Here is a 23,453-nt window from a genome sequence, read left to right as displayed (position 1 = left end):
ATCCTTGTGATCCTTTTCCTTTGGTCATCTTTTTTCATCTTCTTCTTCCCAAAATGCTAAAATTAGTGTTCAAAGGTTCTTAAAGCTTTATTTTACTTTATTTTCATGATTTATCTTATAAATGACTTGTGAGGGCAGGGCGAAAGCACCACTTTTCTTGGAACATGGTGCAGAGGTCAGCATAGCGGACCTATCAGAACACCAGCATTTTGGATCCTCAGCCAACTCTGTTTTTATACTCTTGTGTACTCTTGCCTTTATTTATTCCACCATTCATTATATCACAGACCTTCCTCTGAGTTCTTTGTATCACCCTTTCCTCTTTGAATTGCTTAAAGTCTGTGACATTACTAACTGTTCCCAGTTTGATTTTCTTCCCAGTTTGATGAAAGGTCCTTAATTTAAAATATTAACTCTGTTTCTCTCTCCACTGATGCTGCTGAGTATTTTCAGCATTTTCTGATTTTAAGTATCACCTTTCCAGTACTTGGTTCAACATCTGAATTTAAATTGATATTCATTTAATGAATTGTGAAGAGGAATTGCTTATACCAGGTTTATAAAAATTGCAGTGGAATGCATTTCAATGCACAACATGTTGCTGCTGACCAATTTGCGCCCTATCTCACGCAGTATACACTACTGTTCACTTCGAAACATAGCATACTTGTGATCCGTCCTGATGAATTTAAGATTAAAAACATTAGCAACATGTGTACTTTCTCAGTAATGTTCAACTTCTGCACTATCAAGTTGCAGAGTGGGACAGTGCACATTAGCATCTTTAGTTCTTAAAAGTTCCATCAGCACTTAGTGTTGTTTGGAGGAGACAAAAATGAAATAGTAACTCCTTGTAAATCGCAAGATCAATGATTTGCTTTAACTCTATTTCTTTGAATATTCTTTGGTAGCCACGATGAATATGTGATTCTGACATGTTTAACAAGCCTGTGAAGAAGTGCCTCCTTGGGTTATGGATATATTTTCTATGACAAATTGCATTGTGTTTCTTAACAGGAGTTGGACTGGCTGCTGTCATCTTGTCTTTTTGGCTCAACACTTACTACATTGTGATTATAGCCTGGGCTATCTACTATCTCTTCAGCTCTTTCACATCGGTAAGTCTCGGTTTTTAGACATTACTGACAGATTCTGTCAGGCTGTCCTGTTCTCCTCTGAATCTTCAAATGGAGGAATACCTTTGGAATTCTTGGAGAAACAGCAGGAGTACAATTTAGATTGCAGCTTCCAACTTGTTGCATTCCTGACACAGGCCACCAGAACTAATATGAAGGTGGATTTCCATTCAGACCGGACATTTCTCATCTCCCACTCTGGTTTTAAGAAGGCAGGAGAGTGAGAGAGAGAGAGAGCGGCGGGTGACAGGGTGGGGCTGGGGGTGGCTAGTATGGAGAAGTGAGAGAGAGGGCGAGAGAGACACACACATCGTCACACACACATTTACCTATATTCCCATTCCCCCAAACACAGCCACACATGCACTCACACACATTCCCATTCAAAAATGCTGACACCCACCAACAAACCTAACCAAGAACAGCCAGACTTTCTCTTTCACAATCATTCACCCCTACCATATTTGCACACACATCCACATACTCATCCACACCCAACCACACACCAAACCGTCACCATATATCCTCCTGCTCACTACAGCCACCTTTTCCCTTGCACCTACTTGTTCACTGTCACCCACTATCATCCACATGGATGGATCCATTGACCCATGGCCAACTACATATTTACACCCACCCATGCATCCATTCATTCTTACCCACCTGTGCACCTTCCTATTCATTTACAGCCACCCAGTATACATCAATCCCCTGAAACACATCCACACAGCCATTTATACACTCACCTATTCAGCCACGTTCATGCAAACATTTACCTTTTTGCTCACAGCCACTCAAACAAACACACATTCATTCTCACCCAGACATTCACACCCATCCATTCACTTATGGCCACCCATATATCCAGCTATTATCTGACACCCACACATCCACACCATTCACTCATTCACACTCAGGCCCAGTAGTTTAGGTGATTGGTAATACTGAAGAGCTGCAGAGGATGGCTGTGAAGTGCCAACCAGTATTTTCCTCCTGTCTGGTCTAACACACAGCTCTCTCAAACTGTGCTGCAGCTGGAACCACTGCTGTTTGTGGCAACCCAGTTTGTCTTATAACCCCAGCAGCAGAGGCCCATTCTTATTGCCCTCTCAAGCCTGGTAGTGTCTAGATTCTAATTCCTTCCCCTACTCCCTAGTGGGGGATTCTTGTTTTCCCTCCCCTTCCAAACAATGTCACGACTCACATTACTCAAACATATGTTTGATACATAAAATATTTTTTAAAAAAATTAAATCTCTGATATTACACATTCTGGAATAAAATTCAACTTGTCTCCATACATCATGTCCCACATTTAGCTGTTTCAAAACAATTCAAATAACCTTGATACCTACAATATACATACCATGTTAGGCATAGAGCCAGAGAGCAAAATAAGTCTTGGTATTTCCATCTGTTGGAAAGTCCATTGTAAATGGCTCTTTACTGTATCAAGCTAAGAACATTTTTAACCGTGCATTTTTAGGGGGATCTTTATTGTGTTTTTGAGGCATGCTCTTCAATTTTTGGGGAAAAAAAACAGAATTTATTTGATTTGAAAATATTTGATGTAATATGTGCAGGAAGCTTATTTTTAAATCTAGCTTGTCCTGTTCCTACAGTAAGTGCCAGGACCTATTATAATGAGAAAGGAGAGAGCTACACTGAAATTTCATCCCATTTATTTAAATACTACAACTATTCAGCAAGGCCCAACTCAAGGGTATACCTGAACCTGGACTTTCACTGAGATGTCCGTATAATCTAGACGGGGAGTAAATCCTTCCTGAGTGGTCAGGGGAGATAGAAGTGATGGGACTGCAGACTACAGTTGAGAATACAGGATGCAATATTGTCAATAAGGTTTGATTTGTTATGAGTGGTTTTAGAATGATTCACTAAGAAGCTTTAAGATAAGCTGAATTACAAAATACTGAATAGAGTTAGCAGTATAGATAATGAGTGCTCATGTGGAAATGGACAAAGATGGTCTGGGTAAAAGAATAAAGGTTTGAGAGAAAGCCCAAAGTAACATCCTCAGTATGACAACTTCTGTCCATCTCCTGATATAGCCTACAGTGTTAGCCTAAGATGTAGTAAAAGAGGTTGATGGACAAAGGCTGCTGCAGGTATTAATTACTGTCTGATTCATGGAACTATTTTGATTTTGCCAAAAGTAATTTGGAGGAAATTTTTGTCTTATGGAATCTAATGTCCACTTTAGAGTGAGAAGATGCTGCTACAGCTGCCTGGTTGGCAGAAGAGATGGAGTGATAAAATGATATTTTCAGTTAACACGAGGAAATTGATTTGTTGCTTCTGAATGATATTTTTGAGGTTGTCATAATCGATTACACTACTAAGGATGGAGCTTCAAAGTTACAAAGTTATTCCAAAGACAACCAAAAAACAACTCAATTTTTTTTTGCTTCTTTAATGTACATTGATTGATGGATTTGTGTTTTTTTTCTACAGGAGCTTCCTTGGCAAAGCTGTGACAATGAATGGAACACAAAAGTATGTTTCTCTAACTACTCTCTGCTTGATACCAGTAACATGACCAGTGCAGTGACAGAATTCTGGGAGTAAGGGATGCTCATTCTGTTTGTTGAAGTGGAGATATTTTTATCTTCTAGTAATCATTATTGATTAATAGTAATTAATTTTATTTATTCATAATAGTTGTTGATAAATCGTAAAAATGTGAAATGTATGGCTTATGAGATACATGCAATTGGATGTCACTTTCCTGCTTTGGTGAGTTTGAAGGAGGAGGAGGCACATAAAATCCACAAGGTGTCTTTCCTGTTGTCTGGCCCAACCTTACTGAAGTTTCAGGAGTGGGGATGTGGTGGACATTCTGCCCATTTTTAGACCTATTCAGATCCTTAAATAGCTGCTTAAGGGCTTCATCCTGAGGTATCAGTCACTATTTACATAAGACTGTGCGTGATTGCACAAAGCAGTCACAAAAGAAGAGGAAAAATTTAATAGAAACCTGCCAAATGATCCTGGGCTGCAGTAGGCACTGCGTGATGGAGTACTCCTCTCCTTGAATCCCACAACAATTATTCTAAATTTGTTGGCTAAACCTCATGATTGAAATGGAATAGCTCAGCTATGTTAATGCTAACTTTATACACACAGTTGTAGATCATAGATACACACACACAATGGGAAAATGTGAGTGGACGTAAAAATTTTCTGTGAAAAAGAGAACGTGATGCATATAGGCTTCTTTCATGCAGTGTGTTGGGTGCAACAGTTTAGCATTTGGGACCATTACCAGAAATGTGCCCCATTTAAGTTCTTTCTCTTCTTCCTCTTCCCCACCCAACAATGAGTCACATTCTCAGTGCTAATCTATTACAAATACAAACCCACCAGAACCCGGGTTAGGCTTGCAAGTTACAACATGCTTCTGATTTTTAAAAAGCAAAAGAACTGTGGATATTGTAAATGAGATACAAAAACAGAAATTGCTGGAAAAGCTCAGCAGCTCTGACAGCTTTTGTGGAGAAAAACCAGAGTTGATGTTTTGGGTCGAGTGATCCGACCTCAGATCCTTCATCTGATTTTATCTCTGCATCTCTAACTGCCATCAGGAAATGAAAATTTTGTATTGTCTCTAATTAAAGCAACCTGGCCAGTTTATTTTGCACTCTTGAGGGCTCCATAGAATCTCATCCAGCTAGGAACTATTTCAGAAATATTTCACCTTCGTTGCTCGCCCAGCTAGAAATGGTGACAAATGAAAGGTCTTAATAATGGGCAGATTCATGGTGAATAATTTAATGCAATTGGATTGAAAATTGTAAACAGCCATTTGTAGATGGAGATAAAGATTATCCATTGATGTGAGGTAGTGAATCACATTAAATATTTTGATATATTTTCAGACGAAATGTGCACCAAATTACCAGTGGTTTAGATGAACCAGGGAGCATTCGGTGGCCTCTGGCTGGAACACTGGCCCTCTCTTGGTTGTTGGTCTATTTCTCAATCTGGAAAGGAGTGGAGTGGACAGGGAAGGTATGTCCAAAAAGAATTCATAACTTATTTACCCTTCAGAGAAAACAAAATAGATGTCATCACTGAATGAAGCTAAGTTCAGTGGATGGTTTGTTGTTCTTTGAAAAAAAAACATTAGGCTGGATTTTCCAGATAGCAGCAATCTTGTGTAGATTGCCACTCTGGCCTTTCTTTCTGATGAAATAAGGGAACTTCACATTCTAAGAGGAGATTCCATTAAGATCTCCCTCAGTAATGGTTTTGATTTGATTTATTATTGTCACATGTACCGAGATACAGTGAAAAGTATTGTATTGCATGCTAACCAAACAGCTCACACCTTACACAAGTTTACTCTCAAGAAGTCCGACCCGATGTCTGCGGTGGTAACTGTGGTGCAGATGCATGCAAGGTTGTCGGCGTAGGTGACATCATTTTACTGACCTCCTTGAATGTATTTAGCTCATTGGGAAAGGATGCATTGTTGTCAATGAATCTATTCAACTTTGCTTTGTAATCAGTTATATCGTGTAAACCTTGCCACAGTAAACGTGTGTTTGTGTGGTTAGTCTGGAACTCTCGTTCAGCCTGGTATTGTCTCTTGGCATCCCTGATGGCTTTGTGAAGATTGTACCTAGATCTCCTGTATAAGTCAGGGTCACCTGATGAACACCTCAGACCTGGACTTCAGTAGGGAGTAACTCTTTTGGTTCATCCATAGTTTGTAGTTGGGGAACACTTGGATTAACTTCTTTTGCACACAGTTGTCTACACTTTAACTGATGAAGTCTGCATCAGTACTGAAATACTCATTTGAGTTGGCTGCTAAGTTGTTTAATTATGGACGAGGACACCAACTCCAAGCAGTCATAGAGGAACTCGTCCATTACCTCAGACCAACACGATATGACCTTCTGTACCAGATCATCATGCTTCAGCTTCTGCTTGTAAGCGGGGAGAAGTAGCACAGCCTTAGTCTGATTTACCAAAATGCAGATGGGGAATATAGTGGTAGGCATCATTGATGGTTGTGTAGCAATGGTCCAGAGTGTTTAGGCTTCTGGTGGAATAGCAGACATTTTATTAGTACCTTGGTAGTACATTTTGAACTATGGGGAGCTATTCATCATTCCAACATTTCTTTCATAGCACATATCTGTCGGCTAAAGGTAAACCATACCCCCTTTTCACAGCAGTCAGGTCTGACAACTACCTTGACAGCTTCTGCCAAGCCTTAAGTACGTAAGGTGAGTGTGATGTTCAAATTTAGGGAGGGCAGGGTGTTAGATGGCTGGGAGGGATAGGATACCATGTAAGTAAGGTGCCAGTTGGGAGGGATGCCAGTAGGGGGACAGGTAGGTTTTCAAGATAAGATGGCAGGTGGACAGTGAGTAGGGTGCCAGGTGAGTTGGGTGCAAGTTAGGCAAGCTATCTGATGCAGGTCAGTGGGATGCTAGCTGCTTAAGGAGTAAAGTTCCAGATCAGTACAATACACAGTGACAAGTTAGATGTTGCAATGTTTTGGGCAGGTTGAGTAGGATGAAGAAATCTGGTCAAGTAGGGGTTTAGTGGAGTTGCAGAGAGGTGGGTTGATCCTGTGGGGAGCAACGCAGGGGTGTCAGGTCAGGTCAGGTAAGTGAAGCTGTTCGGTCAAATCTGGTCAGGTCTGGTGGAGGGTGGTCCTATTAGCTTGTGGTACATCTAGGTGGGGGAAAGAGGGTTTGATTCCTGGGGTGGAGCTGAGTGTTGGATCAGATCCAGCTGGTGGAAGGGAGATTGGGTTCGGGGCATGTAAGCAGCCTGGAGGAGGTGCAGTTGGGAGTGTGCAATGTACATAAAGAGTCTGTTTAAAACTTACTTATGAGTTAAACTGTGTATTTAATAGCCTCACTTTTTCTGAGTAACTATTTTACTTAAGTTCATTGAAACCATCTGAAATCTCTGATTTAAATGGAAACTTCTGGAGAGTTTCAGACTAAGAGGAATGCTCAGCAGTATCTTAATTTCCCAGATAATTCCTTCAGAGTCTGCGGCAATGGGGATTCCACAGGGCCCCCATACACAATTCCCACTGATGCTGGAATAACAACTGTCTTAGAAAATGAACATAGCAGAACAGGCCCTTTGGCCCTCAATGTTGTGCTGACCTGTAAACTATTCTCAGCTCGTCCCCCTACACTAGACCATCATCATCCATGTGCTCATCCAAAGATTGTTTAAATCTCCATAATGTGGCTGAGTTAACTACACTGGCAGGTAGGGCATTCCACGCCCTTATCACACTCTGAGTAAAGAACCTGCCTCTGACATCTGTCTTAAATCTATCATCCTTCAATTTGTAGTTATGCCCCTCGTACAAGCTGACGTCATCATCCTAGGAAAAAACTTTCACCGTCTACCCTATCTAATCCTCTGATCATCTAGTATGTCTCTATCAAATCCCCTCTTAGCCTTCTTCTTTTCAATGAGAACAGAGCCAAGTCTCTCAGCCTTTCCTCATAAGACTTTCCCTCCAGACCAGGCAACATCCTCATAAATCTCCTCTGCACCTTTTCCAATGCTTCCACATCCTTCCTGAAATATGGCGACCAGAACTGTACACAATATTCCAAGTGTGGCTGCACTAACATCATGTATAGTTGCAGCATAATATTGCAGCTCCGGAACTCATTCCCTCTACAAATGAAACCTAACACACCGTATGCCTTCTTAACAGCACTATCACCCTGGGTGGCAACTTTCAGGGATCTATGTACATGGACTCCAAGATCCCTCTGCACATCCACACTACCAAGAATCTTTCGATTGACCCAGTACACTGCCTTCCTGTTATTCTTCCCAAAGTGAATCACCTCACATTTAGCTGCTTTGAACTCCATTTGCCACCTCTCAGCCCAACCTGCAACATTTTTCCCCAATGTCCACTACTCCACTGACTTTAGTGTCATCTACAAATTTACTAATCCATCCACCTATGCCTGTGTTTAAGTCATTTATAAAAATGACAAACAGTAGTCTTCCCAAAACAGATCCTTGTGCCACACCACTAGTAACTGGACTCCAGGCTGAATATTTTCAATAGAAATATTGCCAGTAGAAAAGTTGGCCCACAGTTTTTGAATGCTTCTCCAATTTTTGTACAACTTTAATTGTAACAGTGACTGAGTGATAAATCTTTTAATACTGTATGATCCTGGAAGATTTGTAACTGTTGATTAAAATGCAGGGGATTAAATTGGGTAGTAGTTCCCTCAAAAAATCACAATGTGTGAATAAATTACGTTTGTTTTTTGAAATGCAGAGCAGGCTCAATGGGCTGAATGGACTATTTTGTTCCTATTGTACTAATTGTAACAAGGTCAGCTAGGTGACCTCATAGAATATGAGTTCCCTGACTGGGGCTGTTTATCTGGTCCAATCAGGGAACCCTTGCTGACAGATATAAATATGAGTGTCACTCAGATGAACAGATGACTAGGTAATTATTTTGCCTGAAAGTCTTATAATGGATGTACAGTTGTGCTCCATTGCTGATGGACAAACTGAGCCTAGCAAATATGATTCCTTAGTTGTTAAGGGGACTCTGAGAGCTGGCTCTGAGGAAACCGGACCAGAGTCAGTTATTGCACGTGTAATTAAAGGGTGACATGGTGACAGGATACTGGCCTCTGAAGTTATGTCACCTACCTTATGATCCAACAGAGGAACTATGAACCAAAATGACCACGTTTACTGAATGTCATCCAATGATGGCATTATTAACAGAATTCTGTTTTCCATAACTTTTATTGCTATATAAATGCAAATATACACAAATTAAACATCAATTAATAGATTAAGATTGGTAGAAATTATAAATTAGACATGGAATAGTTCATAGGATAAATACTATCTCTTGAGGTAAAAGCATTTTTGTCACTCTCTGTACAAATATGGCAATATGTATTATCTCAGCCATTCTAATTCTGCTTCTGAAACATACGATGTCTCACTTATCTCAGTTAATGAAATTTGTTCCTTGAATCACCGACAATGATAGCTCCATTCCATCTGATTCCCAGGAGAGATTTGCCACTTTGATTGTACAATTGTGAAGAAACTCCTTAGTTGGGTTTATGAAGTTGTTGATGAGATGGATTCCCCAGTGTCTATTTATCTGACTCCATTAAGCGAACTCTTTATTTATCTTCCCAATGACTGCAAAACTGTAGCATAGCTATAAAATCATCCATTTTACACTTTCTATTCTAAACCTACTTTCAGCTTTTTGTCCTATTTAACTGTGTTACATATGTAGCTCCTTCTCTCCCCTGCTATTATTTACAGTGGGAGCTCATTTGTCCACCGGCATCGTTGCTATTATACATTACCTTCTTTCCTGTTGGTACTTCTACTGGATCAAGGGTCATCAGGTGACACAGACCAGTAATTTTTCTTAAGGAAATTATAACTGATTCCCATGCAAATGCTTAAAAGTCATTTCAGAACACTACTAAGACAAATAAGAGATATCACAAACATTTTAAATCAATTACTAATTTTCCTTACTGTACTATTTACAGATCATAGGTTTGCATATAATTTGCAATGTAATGGATTGATTTACACTTTGATTTAACATCCTGACATTTACTCAGCCTTTGAAGCACTCTTATAATATTCACTAGGTACTGAACTATTGAGCCGTGAAGTCATACTTGAAAGTCTTGAATATAGTCATGAATTTTAAAAAAATCAAGATTTCTCACTCTCCAAAGAAATTGGTCTCTCTTACCTTCGTATAACACTGTCAATCAAACACAGCCAATGAAGAACCGTTTAATATTGTCCAAATACACATGTAAGCATTGAAAATTTACTTCAAACAAGATCAAGTTATTACTGCATAAATGGCTGTAAAACAAATAAAGTGAGTAGTCCCCTTAGCAACTAGGGAATCATATTTGCTAGGCTCAGTTTGTCAGTCTGCAATGCAGCACAACAGTACGTTCATTATAGACCTTCTGGCAAAACAACTATCTGGTCATCTGTTCATTTGAGTTCTATTATTAGTGATTTTTATTATTAATGATTTTTCAAAGTTTATTTGGACAAGATTGATAGTTCCTTCAATGGAAATGTCGCTCACATTTTTAACATTTTTAGGATAACGTAAAGGAGCATTATCTTCACAGGGCATGTTGAATGCCTGATATTTTAATAAAAATTTCAAATACTTGCAAATCATTAGATTGCTCATCAGAGTAGATACTGGGTGAGTGGATATAGTTAATGCACGGGAGTTATGGATCGTGGAAGTATCATGGGAAATATGGAGGATGAGGCATGTAGGGGTGAACATGGAACATAAGTTAGAGCATGGAAGAGGAAGCGGCATCTATGTTATTTGAAGGAGTAAGATATGAGGGGTAGAGAACACAACAACTATGAATTGAACTGGATAGATATCCCTTAAACTGAGAGAGGCCAGCTAACCTAGTAACCTCACCATTTTCCCACCTTTGTAGCTACCTGAGGGGTATCTCTGAACAAAGCGGCCCAGAGTGTAACCTCCACTCAACTTTTGGAATGAAAATTCTAAGTGAGTATGCTGACCTTGAAAAGTCAGGACCATGATGTCAAGGGATGGCTCAATTAACTGTTTCCAAACTGAAGATAAAAAAAAAACTGCTCCATAGTCTCCGTTGCAACAGAAGTTCTGCCATATTTTACATTCATGAGTCTTATTCAGTCCCTTTTCCTGCTTTCTCCTGTTTCAGGTCGTCTATTTTTCTGCAACTTATCCTTATGTCATGCTGATCATTTTATTCTTCCGTGGAGTGACACTCCCAGGAGCTAAGGAAGGGATTTTGTTTTATATTACACCCAATTTCAACAAGCTTTCAAACTCTCAAGTACGTATAATGTGGATTTTCCATCTAACTATAGATATGTTTAATATGATAGATAGCTATAGCAAAATTTAATAGTAGAATAACCATTTGTTGGATTGTCTGCTCAATTGCCCTTGGAATCAAGTAAGAATGTTTAGATTCTTTTTCCTTCCTATGTTTATTTTATCAATTCCAGACTGGACTCCAAAATTTAAGACTCCCTTAAATTCGGTAAAAGTCCAGCTGTGAATGAGTACTTTTTTTTAAAGGAGACTAAATTTGAAATTCACATATGGGCTAGTTTTGAAGTAAACTCATTGCCTGTCTATTCCCCATTAAAGACTTCATGAACAGTTTAGATGGAAAGTGAAGCTTTCTCTACTTCTTTGTGATGATAGATTAAAATTTCCTTTGAATAACTAATGCAGTGAAACTATATAAATATTTTCTTGCTAAATGTGCTCACAATTATTTTGCTACATCTGACAGAGAAAGTAAATATTTTCTTGAAATGTTGAGACTGTTATCTTCAAAGATAGCCGCTTTTGTTTTGAACCAATTAGAATGTGCATTGTGCAGAGCCAAAGTGGCTCAGAAAAGCCAAGTTTGGAATAGATTTTGTGGGTTTTGAATGAACAGAAGTGCTCCCTTAGGTACTACTTACTGCCACCCAGATCCCTCCCCTTCCCATTCCCCTCAGCAACCTTTCTGATTGCAACTCCAACTGCCCACTCCACTACCTTCAACATTAGTGGGTCTCAGTCACATTTGGAGCTTTGTAGCCCAATGGCTCTGCCAGCCGAAAAGTCACAGCCCGAATGACAATTGCCATCTTAGCCATATTAACACATTACCTTAAGTTATCTTCTTCGTAGACCTGTTTATGAATATATTTTGCTTTATGGAATTGTTTGAATCTAATCTCATCTACACATTTAATGGTCAACTTTAATGGTGTCTGCTTTTGGACAGGTTTGGCTCGATGCAGCTACACAGATCTTTTTCTCTTATGGACTGGGTCTGGGATCACTTATTGCTTTGGGCAGTTACAATATGTTTCACAACAATGTTTACAGGTAAAATATATACATTGTTTTGATTAAGGATGAAATAAAGAACTGCGACGCTTCCAGTAGGAATGCTTTCCAATTCACAACCTTTGCTGTGACTGTGCCTCATGACATTATAATTTGATGGAGTTGGAACATCCTACCACATTGTTATGGAGTCCAGACACAGCAAAATGGCCAGACTGACAGAAATTGGGCTTTGAATTTCTGCCAGGACAAAGTAAAAAGACTGATTGATCAGTCGTTGTGATATTTGTTGCAGTTTATTCTAAACTGCTTTTGGATTTGCACTGAAAACCAATTACTGCTATTGTTACAAACTTTACAGCACATTATTTACTCTGAGTTTGAGGAGACAAGTAATGCCTTCCCTTCAGATTAGAGGCTGACAGCCTTCATGGTAGAAATAATGATTCCGAGATCCCAGTGGCAAGCTAGGAATACATACAAAGTGTATGCCAGAGACAAGGCTACAGCATTGTCATTCTGGCTTTCTGACAATTACTTCCTGTGATGGTAACTTCTCATGAGGAACGTGATTGTGAAATAACTTTTACATGATTGTACTATAAATTTAAATTTGATAAATTGCTCCTTATATTTTTTTAAAATACCCTATCATTTTGTAAAATAAATTTCCCTTCCCTATGTTAGTGAGAAAGTTGATGAAAGTTTGATTTGTTTCCTAAAGCAGAACTTATTGGTAGAAAATTAAAAATCACACAACACCAGGTTATAGTCCAACAGCTTTAATTGGAAGCACTAGCTTTCGGAGCGCAGCTCCTTCATCAGGCCCCTTCATCAACCACCTGATGAAGGAACGATGCTATGAAAGCTAGTGCTTCCAAGTAAACCTGTTGGATTATAACCTGGTGTTGTGTGATTTTTATCTTTGTACACCCCAGTCCAATACCAGCATCTCCAATTCATGACTCTTATTGGTAGAATGAGTGTAAAGAAAAAAATTCCAAATACTCACCTTGAGATTGTTCTCTAGTTTGTGGTTATGTTCATGGAATGATGTGTACATGGAGTACAGTCCTCACTGTCAGTTAGGATACCAGTGTAAATACCAAGATTTATATGTGTGCCATATAACTAAAACAAAATAATTGTTTTTACCTAGTTGTTTTAATCAGCCTTCTCCAGTGCTATTACAGTGCTGGCATATATCTAGTTCAGTTTACAACTCAGACTGTGTTCACACACACAAAAAAAATTGAGGTAGAAGTGTTTATTTTCCATATCACAGAGTATTTGTAAAACACTGATAATAATATATTTTACAGTTACTTCACACTTTCATAAGTCATCTTCCAGATAATTGAATGTATCTTTCAGAAGATTGGCTCAAGAACAGATGAGACGATGTATAAAAGCAAAGTGTTGTGGTTGCTGGAGACCTAGAACAGAACAGGAACTACTGGAGAAACTCAGCAGGTCTGGCAGCATCAATAGAGAGAAAACATTGTAACGTTTCCAGATTGATGTGACTTCATCGGAACTCAGAGCAGGTTTACTGCTTGTTAATTGGAGCACAGAACACTGTATGAGCCAGGGAGTTCAAAAGCAAATAAGGGAAAAGCAATGAAAGATAACAGCAAGTTATTAAGGTGAAAATATGCCAAGGTCATTTTCCAAATCTATGAATGTTTGACAATTGGCTTTCTAGAAATCACATCTTAAGCAAGGTGAAAGTATTCATTCAAGAGATATGAATCAGTCTATGTACCTGCTTTACCTTCCAGGGATTGCCTCATAGTGTGCAGTATAAATTCCTGCACGAGTATATTTGCCGGACTAGTAATTTTCTCAGTCATTGGATTTATGTCTCACATCACAAAGAAACCAATAAATGAGCTGGCTTCATCAGGTAAGATGAGAACCTTAGAATCTATAATATTTGATGCTACATTATGTCTCCCTTTAATGTTTAAAGCAAGTAGATTTTTAGGCATTTTATAAACAGCATCTTTTGATATTGGGTGTGCAATTGAAATGTTCTGTGATCCAACTATCAAATAGATTACAGAAAAGCATTTAATAGATCATGAAGTATTTCCAGCTGCTGTTGCTGCACGTGCCTTTTTTCAAGATTTATTTAATTTTCAATCATGATTGTTGGTACCATGGTATATGGTAAATGAACAGCTATGAGCACATCAAAACAAAATATTGCAGATGCTGAAAATCTGAGATAAAAACAGAAAGTGCTGGTGAAACTCAACAGGCCTGGCATCATTTATAGAGAGAGAAAAACAAAGCTAATGTTTCATGTCCTGGATTGACTTCTTCAGAAGAAGAGACATATCAAACTTGAAACATTTGATGCTGCCAGACCTGCTGAGTTTCTATTCAGTTTTTATTTGAGATAGAAACATACAAGCAGCCTGCGATCACTCAGCATAACAGCACCAGCATATCCTATCAGGGAAAGGGAGAAAGCGGAGTTATGCCTTTGGTTGCTAACAATTATCATTACATTCTTAAGATTTTATCATCACCGTTAGGGCATTCTCCACTATTTAGAGCGATACTACCACAAGCCTAAGTGTGACAGACTAATGTCAGAGAGAGTGTCCAGAAATTGATATCCCAGACATGAATACCAAAGACTGGGCATCTAACAATTATTCTGAAACCATCACAATGTATCAACCAATCCCTCCTTGATTGAAACAAACACTCACTGGGTCACTTCTCTGTCATTGGACCTGAATGATGCTGCTTCAAAAATCTAACAAGGACAACGGCCATTTAGTCACTCTACAGGTGCATGTAACCTGGTCCAGACAAGCCGAGTTTGGGAAAAGTCACTGGTCTGGGACTCAGGCATTTAGGGTTTCTGCTTCATTTTGTGTCAACTTCCTGGAAGTTAGTATCTTTATCACATTTTTTCATGGAATATATTACATTTAGTAATCATTCTTAATGTATTGATGCTTAAGAAAATCAGTTGATATGACTTTCTGATTCCATTCCATTTATTATACAGGTCCTGGGCTGGCATTTCTTGCGTACCCAGAAGCTGTGACACAACTACATCCACCAGCACTATGGTCCATCCTCTTTTTCTCTATGTTAATGATGCTTGGCCTTGATTCACAGGTTAGTATTGAAACATGAGAAAATTAAAATGATGATTCATGATATGATATCTGTGACATTGTCTCAAGCACCAAAGGATTAAACCATAAGGAGTTGTATTAAATGAATTAATAAATAAAACAATTCCTCCCCTCCTTTCCTGACCTGGTTGGTTGGTGAATTGAATTTATTGATGTGTGCAAAGTTAAAAATCACACAAACCAGATTATAGTCCAACAGATTTATTTGGAAGTACAAGCTTTTGGAGTGCTGCTCCTTTGTCAGGGAGTTAGTGGGGCAGGATCATAGGATATAAAATTTATCGTAAAAGATCAACTAATGTGATGTATTGAACAAAACTAGGTGGCCACTGCTGGAACTACAGACCGTTCTTAAATTGAAAAAGTGATTCCGCTGGGACTTAGAACGTAGAACAGTACAGCCAAGTACAAGCCCTTCGGCCCACGATGTTATGCCAAGCATTTATCTTAATCTAAGGCCAACCTACACAGCCCTCAATTTACTGCTACCCATGTGCTTGTTCAGCAGTCACTTAAGTGTACCTAATGTCTCTGACTCCACTACCACCACAGGAAGTGCATTCCACGCACCCACCACTCTCTGCGGAAAGAACCTACCTCTGACATCTCCTCATACCTTCCTCCAATCACCTTAAAATTATTACCTCTCTTGACAGCCATTTCTGCCCTGGGGAAATGTTTCTGGCTATCTACTCTAGCTATGCCTCTCATTACCTTGTACACTCTATCAAGTCACCTCTCTTCCTCCTCTGTCCAGTGTGAAAAGGCCTAGCTCACTCAACCTCTCTTCATAAGACAAGCCCTCCAATCCAGGCAGCATCCTGGTAAGTCTTCTCTCTGAAGCATCTACATTCTTGCAATAATGAGGTAACCAGAACTGGAGACAATATTACAAGTGTGATTGAACCAGGGTTTTATAGAGCTGCAGCAAAACCTCGTGGCTCTTAAACTCAATCCCCCTGTTAATGAAAGCCAAAGTACCATATGCCTTCTTAACAACCCTACCAACTTGAGTCGCAGCTTTGAGGGTCTATGTACATGGACCCCAAGATCCTGCTGTTTCTTCACACTGCCAAGAATCCTGTCTTTATCCCTGTATTCAGCATTCAAATTCGACCTTCCAAAATTAATCACTTCAAATTTATCAAGGTTGAACTCCACCTGCCACTTCTCAGCCCAACTCTGCATCCTGTCAGTGTCTTGTTGTAGCCTGCAACAGCTCTCGACACTATCTACAACACCGCCGATCTTTGTGTCATCAGCAAATTTACTAAACCACCCTTCTACTTCTTCATCCGAGTAATTTATAAAAACTGCAAAGAGCAGAGGTCCAAGAACAGACCCCTGCGAGACACCACTGGTCACCAATCTCCAGGTGGAATCATTTCCATCCACTACCACTCGCTGTCTTCTTTCAGCCAGCCAATTTTGTATCCAGTCATCCAAATTTCCCTGTGTCTTATACCTCCTAACCTTCTGAATGAGCCTACCATGGGGAACTTCATCAAATGCCTTACTGAAATCCATATTCACTACATCCACTGCAAAACTATGGGCGGCACGGTGGCACAGTGGTTAGCACTGCTGCCTCACAGCGCCAGAGACCTGGGTTCAATTCCCGACTCAGGCGACTGACTGTGTGGAGTTTGCACGTTCTCCCCGTGTCTGCGTGGGTTTCCTCCGGGTGCTCCGGTTTCCTCCCACAGTCCAAAGATGTGCAGGTTAGGTGAATTGGCCATGCTAAATTGCCCGTAGTGTTAGGTAAGGGGTAAATGTAGGGGTATGGGTGGGTTGCGCTTCGGCGGGTCGGTGTGGACTTGTTGGGCCGAAGGGCCTGTTTCCACACTGTAAAGTAATCTAATCTAATCTAATCTAAGACCTTCGTCAATTTGTCTCATCACATCCTCAAACAACTCAATAAGGCTTATGAGGCATGACCTGCTCCTCACAAAGCCATGTTGACTAGCGATAATCAAATCACGTTTTTCCAAATAGTCATAAATCCTATCTCTCAGAGTTCTTTCCAGTACCTTGCTTACCACAGATGTACGGCTGACCAGTCTGTAATTCCCAGGGATTCCCTATTCCCTGTCTTGAACAGAGAAACAACATTCATTTCCCTCCAATCAGCTGGTATTACTGTGGAGAGTGAGGATACAAAGATCATCACCAGAGGAGCAGCAATCTCACTCCTTGCCTCCCGTAGTAACCTTGGAAATATCTGGTCCAGCCCTGGGGACTTATCTATCTTGATGCTTCCCAGAATTTCCAGCACATCCACTTCCTTAATATCAATCTATTCAAGCCTATTAACTGGTCCACAGTGTTTTCACTAGCAACAAGGTCCCTCTTTCTAGTGAACATTGAAGCAAAAAACTCAGTTAAGTCTTCCCCACTTCTTCAGACTCGAGGCACAATTTCCCTCTACTATCCCTGATTGGCCCTATCCTCTCTCTGATCATTCTCTTATTCCTTGCGTAAGAACACCTTTAGGTTTTCCCTAATCCTTCCTGCCAAGGCTTTTTTGTGCCCCCTCTGAGTTCTCCTCTGTCCACTTTTGAGTTCTTTCTTAGTACCCTGTAATCCTTTAACATTGTGCCAGATTCTTGCTTCCTCAACCTTAAGTAAGCTTCCTTCTTCCTTTTGATGAGAAGCTCCTCTTCTCTTGTCATCCAAGCCTCCTTCACCTTACCATTTCTTGCCTGTCTCAGTGGGACAAAGTTATCCAACACTCTCAACAATAGCCTCCATATTTCTGATGTGCATTTTCTGTAGAACTATTGTTCCCAATTTATACTCCACAGTTCCTGTCTGATAGCAGTATAATTTCCCCTTCCCCAATTAAATATCTTCTTGTATTGTCTGTTCCTATCCCTCTCCATGATTATGGAAAAGCTGAGGCAATTGTGGTCACTCACCGAAATGCTTTCCCACCGAGAGATCTGACATCTAGCCTGGCTCGTTGCCGAGCACTAAATCCAATATGCCCCCCCCCCCCGCAAGTCGGCCTATCTACATATTGAGTCAGGAATCCCTCCTGGACACACCTGACAAAATTGGCCCCATCCAGGCCATCTACACTAAGGAGTTTCCAATCAATTGAAATCACCCATAACAACAACTCTGTTACATCTGCACCTTTCCAAGATCTGCTGTCCAATCTATTCTTCCATCTCTCTGCTGCTGTTGGGGGGTCTATAGAAAACACCAAATAAACTGACTACTCCTTTCCTGTTACTGATTCCATACCGACTCAGTAGACAAACCCTCATTAAAAACCTTCTTTTCCTCAGCTGTGATGCACTCTCTGATTAACAATGCTATTGCCCCTCCTCTTTGACACCCCCTCCCTTTTCTTTTTAAAAGATCTAAACACTGGACTATCCAGCAACCATTCCTGCACCTGTGAAATCTATGTCTCCATTATGGCCACAACTTTATGGTAAATCTAGGATTTTGGGTGAACGTGGCTGGTAGACCTCAGGGAAAGGGGATGGGATGGATGGGCTTGAGAGGCTAATGTAAAAGGTCAACAGGGTGAATGATCATGATATTGAGTGTTGCTTCTGATGGACAGAAAGGAAATGTACCCTCAAAGTAGATACCTTCCCAGTATTTCACACAGTTAAAGCTGTTCACCACTTAAGGACCTCAGTAGGGTTCAGAGTGACTGGGGATCCTGGTGCCTCCACAATCCATTGTGGTTTCAGAGGCAGGTCGAAGATGGGTGGGAAAATGGGAGGAAGGCCTCCTTTTATTTTCTGAACCTCCTACCTTCAAATATGCTGGCATGTGACCATAATATCTAGCTCCATATACTCTGCATTACCAAGAATACATACTTCTTTCTCTATTTCTGTCAGTGCCTCAGTTCATCTGCTGTTGAAAATCTTATCCATGCCTTGGTATTCATACACTTAACTGAACTCTTTAAACTCAAACTTAGGCCCAGTGATGCCTTATATTTGCATATTTGTACATGGCTATGGATGGATTTATGAAAAATGTTAAAACTGAGTGTAGTTCCTGTCCCTTAAAAGGTTTTAACTGACACACACACCTACCCACCTACCTCCATATCTACCTATATGTATACCTACCTACATGCATACTTACCTACATATGACCAGCTACAACCCTTTGGTACAGCTCCGAGCAGAAAACACATTGTCACAACATTTCTGCAGTGAGTGCCCAGAATTAAGCTCTTGCACAAAACATAAAAACAAGCTGATGTAGTTAGCTGCTCGCAGTTCTTACTGTTTTTAATTCTTGCACTTGTTGGTTCTCCTCTGTCCATTGCAGTTTTATAATGTAACACCCTTTGCACAGAAAGCTCAAGTGAACTATGCAACTTCAACTTTAACTAACACAAACAGCCGTACACAAACTTAGTTGACCAAACAAAACCAATGCATTGACTTTGCATTAGTTGTATCCAATAAGTACTGATCAAAATTAAATACAACACTCTCAAAAGAACTAACTGCTAATCTTACAATGCAGTAATGACATTGATTTAACTTTCCCTAAGTCCATTGTGTTCATGCTCTCTTTATTTCTCACTCCATTTATATTCTAAATTTGATTACTTCCTTTCAGTTCTGCACAGTTGAAGGCTTCATCACTGCCCTCATGGATGAATATCCTCATAGACTGAGAACCCACAAAAAGCTGTTCATTGCAGTGGTGTGCATCCTTTCATACGTCATTGGGTTATGTAACATTACTCAGGTATCTTACGAATAAAATCCTTAAATTTATGTATTTGTACGGTAGACAGATTATATGTTAACTTATCAGGATACTTATCAGGATTGTCCTATAATTCATGATTGCTTTGACAAAGTGAGTACATCGTTCAGCTCTCTTTTCAGGAGTTCATTTTGTGCTTGTCAAGGTGAAGCATGTGAATGGTGGAAAATGTAATATTCTCTTTGCATGTTTTGAACCATATGTCAGCATGGTCAATTGTAACATGGCTCAAATGCAAAGTAAAATAAGTTGCATCACATGTATTAATTGAGCTTTCTGTAATTTAATATTCTTATCTGCCCTTTCAGTACGTTCATTGCCAATATTGGCCTGTAAATGTTGAATTATCAATAGTTTTGCACAGTAGAAAAATAATTTTTGAGTATATTCAATTTATTTCACCAGTGACCCAACAACCAGCAAAGACCAGTAATTTCTTTATAAAGATTTGAGGTAGTTTCAAAACTATAATCTGTAACACAACCACGTCTTCTCGAATCTCTGACAATCCTGATTCTATTTTATATGAAGTAACTAATATATCCACAAATGCCCAATAAGCACAATTTATTTTCTTTTTTTCAGTTCCATACATGAAGTATTTCCTATAATGATAAACTCTGGCAAGATATTAGACAAGGCATTCATGAGAGCAGGTCACTTTCAATACCAGAAATAAACCACTGAGGAAAAAGATATAAAAGACAGAGGGTTGTTCCTCTTCTAGTTGGTCTCAGTGTCACACACCATGCACTGAGCAGTTTTCTCCCAAGTTTCTACACCTACATTGTGAAAAGTTTGTTTAGAAATTTTAACATTGTAGCCTGACAAAGACTTTCAGTTTGATTTTCACCCCTACCTGTAAGGAAGTGATTAACAGATAGTTTTGGTTTAGGAAAGTGATTAAGAGATATAGTGCTTAGCTACAGTAGAATTGTTGAAGTCATCTTCCAATGTAGAGATGAGCACAAATATTCCACAATCAATCAATGTGTTGTTCTGCTAAAACGTCCACACTTCAGCACTGGAAAAAAACAAAAGACAGATTGCTGAATTTACGACGGTGTAACACGCATATGTGGAGAACACAGTCATTCTCTGGAAGATAGGGTCAGTGACTTAGCATAACTGCCCTTGGCAATCCATATACTTAAGTTGCTGTTGGTCTTGGCTGGTTTGCAAAATATGGCTTTTCTTGCAGCTGCTATGTGAAGTAGATTGGTGGCTTACTAAACCTGACAGATAACGAGGCCACTGGGTCACTGACTTATGGGCATTTACTGAGCCAATGGGCATTCAGCCTAGAGACTGGGTTGAGACTTTTGGAATCATAAGAAAATACTGTGATGCATTAATATTATTAAATAAGAAACCAACAGAAACTTAGATTTGCTGCTACGAAGAAGAAATTGTTACAACCACCCAGGAGAAGAATAGCAGAAGAAAGAGCACAGAAGATTCTCTACCTCAAAAAAAAATCAGGACCAGGTCAGGGAGACCATTAAGACTAAACCTGTGAAGTCTGAGACTTTGGAGAGAGATGTATCAAAGGTAAATATAGAACCGAAGACTTAAGGAGAGATTGGGAAATGGAATTAACATCAGAATCACGAAAGATAAAGTAATGATCATGTCAGAGTCAAACGAGTAGTTGACATTGCATAGTACAGATTTTCTAACTTCACAAGAAGAGAACACTTCTAAAGATCTAACTGTAAATAATGAATTATTGCAAAGAAGAAGACCATTGACTCCAGCAGCCCACATCTGGGAGACAAAAGAATCCCACACCCAAACTATACAAGCAAACATGGACCACAGCTAGAGTACTGTGAGCACCACAGGGCACCACACCATAAGAAGAATATATTTATTTTGAAAGGTGTGCAGTCTAGTTTTATTATAATGATACCTAATCACCAAACTTTTTTTTGCATCGAGATTTCTCTGGACTAGTGTTATCAGGATATCAGAATGAAATTCTCTCTACTATACATGTATCCTAAATGTATCTCTTGAATCAGTATGGAACTGTGTTTTCTTGTTCTCCACTCTCATAGACCACACTGCTAGTCCATAGCGCTCACTTCTTATTCCCCATCTTGGACATTTCGCTTGTTTTTGTATTTTCCTGTAGTCCTGCCTGCATGTCCTATTGTCATGATTACTCTCTAGACATCTGACTGCAGGTAGGTAAAATACTTGTGACCATACTTTCGGCGAGTGATCCTCACGAGATTACTTATTCACATTCCTCACCATCAGTACATGTATTGGTATGTATTTCTTAAGTTCTAACGTCCTATCGCTCTGGTCCAAACTTTAGAACTCATGAGTGTCCGAAATGTGTAGTGCTTCATTGTCAACACCTTCTCCCGTGCTCTCAGAGTTTAATTGTCCCCCCTCCTCATGAGCAATGTACCTTTACAGTCTGATTGCTGTTATATAATGGAAGTTTTCCCATCACATTCACTAACTTTTCTTGGCCCTTTCCTCATCCTGTATTCTTCTCTCATACAGTTAGCCATGTTACCTGGTCTGAAATTTCCTTCTTATTGCTTCAACTTTAATAAATACTTTTCTCACAGTGTGAGATTCATTTAGTTAGATAAAAAATAATTGAGTTGATCATTGTTCATTCTAATGCTGGAAGATTGTCAAGCAGTACTGAAGGCAATTTTGACATATGACCATTTCCTAATTAGTATTGGATATACCCCTCCAGATATCTGTAAAGGATACTTTTTGCATGTACTGCATGTGCAAGTACAGTTTGTAAATTAAGTTTAGCTGATCTGGCAGTATTTTGTGCACTCCACTTCAATTTTTGCATCCTTTCTTTTGCACAAGCCAGTGCTGAATGGACATTATGCAGCAGTATGCGTTACAATAATATTTAACTTCTCAAACATGATCTGAGGTTTGTCATTTACAAAATTACCCCGGTTGTCATATCTATATAAAGTAATAGTTAGACATCCCACTTTTTGCTCCGTGCACTCTTCGGATCCAGAACTACTAATTCATTAAATTCCTGAGTTCAGGAACAATTAAAACTGGGTGTGATGATGCTTATAATAGCTAATACATTGCAATGTGATCTGATCTAAAGGGATTCATATTCTTCATTCATACCTCTGGCAGCTTTTAACATTAGCTTTGTTTTTGTGAGGACAGATGAGCAAATTGTTTGCGCAATTTCCATATAATCTTTTTAGCTGCACTGGTCAATAAAACTTTTTGGACCTCTTGATGAGAAACTCCAGGTTTTATCAATAGAATACAATAATGTCCAGATCTTGTGAATTCCAAGTTTACTATTTTTACAATTACAAATGCTTTATTGTTCTCCATGCCAAATGCATTTTCATTTTGTTTCATTGAAGACTTAATCAGCAATAATGGCAGTGCTTACAAAATGTTCTAGCCATACAATTTCACAAGCAATAACAAATTGCTAAACTGATAACAAATGATCAT

General features: G+C 39.4%; 1 protein-coding gene across 4 annotated transcripts in view; it reads left to right on the top strand.

Moving 5' to 3' along the window:
• LOC140458093 (sodium- and chloride-dependent GABA transporter 1-like) overlaps window positions 1-23,453 on the top strand; it is a 72,323-nt gene that overhangs the window by 23,983 nt on the left and 24,887 nt on the right. For all 4 annotated transcript variants that reach the window (XM_072552160.1, XM_072552161.1, XM_072552159.1 and 1 more), the window contains exons 4-11: window positions 1,018-1,118; window positions 3,612-3,721; window positions 5,036-5,168; window positions 10,907-11,041; window positions 11,993-12,096; window positions 13,839-13,963; window positions 15,086-15,198; window positions 19,821-19,952. In XM_072552160.1, coding sequence (XP_072408261.1) covers window positions 1,018-1,118; window positions 3,612-3,721; window positions 5,036-5,168; window positions 10,907-11,041; window positions 11,993-12,096; window positions 13,839-13,963; window positions 15,086-15,198; window positions 19,821-19,952 — 953 coding nt within the window. The remainder of the gene's footprint in view (window positions 1-1,017; window positions 1,119-3,611; window positions 3,722-5,035; window positions 5,169-10,906; window positions 11,042-11,992; window positions 12,097-13,838; window positions 13,964-15,085; window positions 15,199-19,820; window positions 19,953-23,453) is intronic.

This window comes from Chiloscyllium punctatum, chromosome 32, assembly GCF_047496795.1.
Source record: "Chiloscyllium punctatum isolate Juve2018m chromosome 32, sChiPun1.3, whole genome shotgun sequence".
Classification (NCBI taxonomy): Eukaryota; Metazoa; Chordata; class Chondrichthyes; order Orectolobiformes; family Hemiscylliidae; genus Chiloscyllium; species Chiloscyllium punctatum.
This window is presented reverse-complemented; position numbering and strand designations above follow the sequence as displayed.